Below are 1,630 nucleotides of genomic sequence, written 5' to 3' on the forward strand. Positions count from 1 at the left end.
CGTTATTCCTCTTCAGAACTTAATTTCTCTTTTTCAAATGTACTAAAATTTAGATTCTATTTGAAATGTGAAAGAAAGTTGTAGATGATCTGCTGTTAAGGTATGAAATTTATAACTGAGCATTTTTGATAAAGTTTTTATGTTTATTGCGATTCTTTTTAATAGTATCCTAGATTTGATGACACATACAAATTCATAAACGCGCTCAAAAGTACTTGTAAACGTCGCTAATTTTTACACTATACTACACAATTAATATTCAGGTACAATTCTGTAACTGCCGAGACACGTGATACAGTATTATATTATTACACCATAATAATAATAATAATAATAATGTTCAGGAATAGGGAAATACCTTGAAAACTGATATTTAACAAGAAGAAAGAGTCAGAGGACGTAACGCAATGTGAAAGCTTCTAGAATCGATAAGTTATTTTAACAAACCTGGAGTAGGTGGCGGAGGACTTTGATTCTGAATTTGCGGGTTCGTTTTACCGAAAGTCGTCAAGGCCCAAGTGGAGGACGGTGAGACAAAGAACAACAACAACAGAAACGTCGCGAATATGCGGTAACTTCTTGCCTTTTTCATTTCTTCCGAATTTCTTACCGCCTTCCTTACTTGTTGCAGACTACGGTATATGTAGGAACGCGTGAAACCGTCAAAGAAATTGCCACTGAATTTCACTAAACACTGAAGGCGATCACAGCGCGGATCCTAGAATGCAACACCTGCTCACTAAGATATTAACGACCTTTGTTTCTTTCGTTGTAAAAAATTTTAAGTTCACAAAATTATTTCGAATTCTCGTGACGCGTTATACCGATGTCTATTATCTAGATCATTATCGTATCGTTAGAAGAGGAGTAATGATCGAAAGAAGGATCGAATGAAAACTTCGTCGCACTTTTCGAATCTCTTGTTACTCAAAGGGAATTGTTTTACGTTCTACTACAGAACTGCGTGTTGCAAGGACGTCGGAAGGCCTTTTAAGGCTTTCAAGGTATCCCCACCCTCCGCACCGTGCGCTGCCACCACCGAGCCAGAAAGTATGTAACGTAGTACTCTTACGCGAAACCGTGGGCTGGCCTGTCTACCTGCCCACCTTGTCGTTGAAGAATCAGCGTGTGCTCTCGCCACCCTTAAGTTTCGATCGCCGTAGGAGTTCTGGCCAGGAGAAACGGAACGGTGCTTACCGTGCTAGCAACAAGCCATCCAAACTGTGACGAAGTCACGACATGTTTTACTTTTGCATTTTCATCGAGCAACTATTTATTACACGGAACTACCAGATTTCTTTACACGTTTCACAATACCATTATTTTCTTTTATGCCTATTACAGAAGTTTTTGTTAATTAAGCTCTTTTCCTTTACTGCTTATTTATTAATACCTTGAAAATCAATGTTACCCACCAAATTGACTAAAAATAAGGATTTACACCATTGAAGTTTGCGTCTCTAGATTAAAAGTGTGCGAGCTCTTAAATAAAACTAATAAAAAAGCACTCAGATTTTAACAATTATGGTAATTATATTAAGGATGTATAGGCTATATACTTAAACAATGCTAGCATGTTGAATTTATTATAGATTCCTATTACTATTAAAAAGCTACCTGCAAAATTTTA

General features: G+C 36.9%; 1 protein-coding gene across 1 annotated transcript in view; it reads right to left on the bottom strand.

Annotated features, from left to right (window-relative positions):
• sosie (oogenesis-related protein sosie) overlaps nt 1–969 on the bottom strand; it is a 5,917-nt gene extending 4,948 nt beyond the window's left edge. Inside the window, exon 1 of the mRNA XM_026812960.1 lies at nt 444–969. Within this exon, the coding sequence (XP_026668761.1) occupies nt 444–592 (149 nt within the window). The 5' untranslated portion in view covers nt 593–969. The remainder of the gene's footprint in view (nt 1–443) is intronic.
• Nucleotides 970–1,630: the final 661 nt, after the last annotated feature.

The sequence above is a fragment of the Ceratina calcarata genome, unplaced genomic scaffold, assembly GCF_001652005.2.
Source record: "Ceratina calcarata isolate Rehan_Ccalc_2016 unplaced genomic scaffold, ASM165200v1 scaffold303, whole genome shotgun sequence".
Classification (NCBI taxonomy): Eukaryota; Metazoa; Arthropoda; class Insecta; order Hymenoptera; family Apidae; genus Ceratina; species Ceratina calcarata.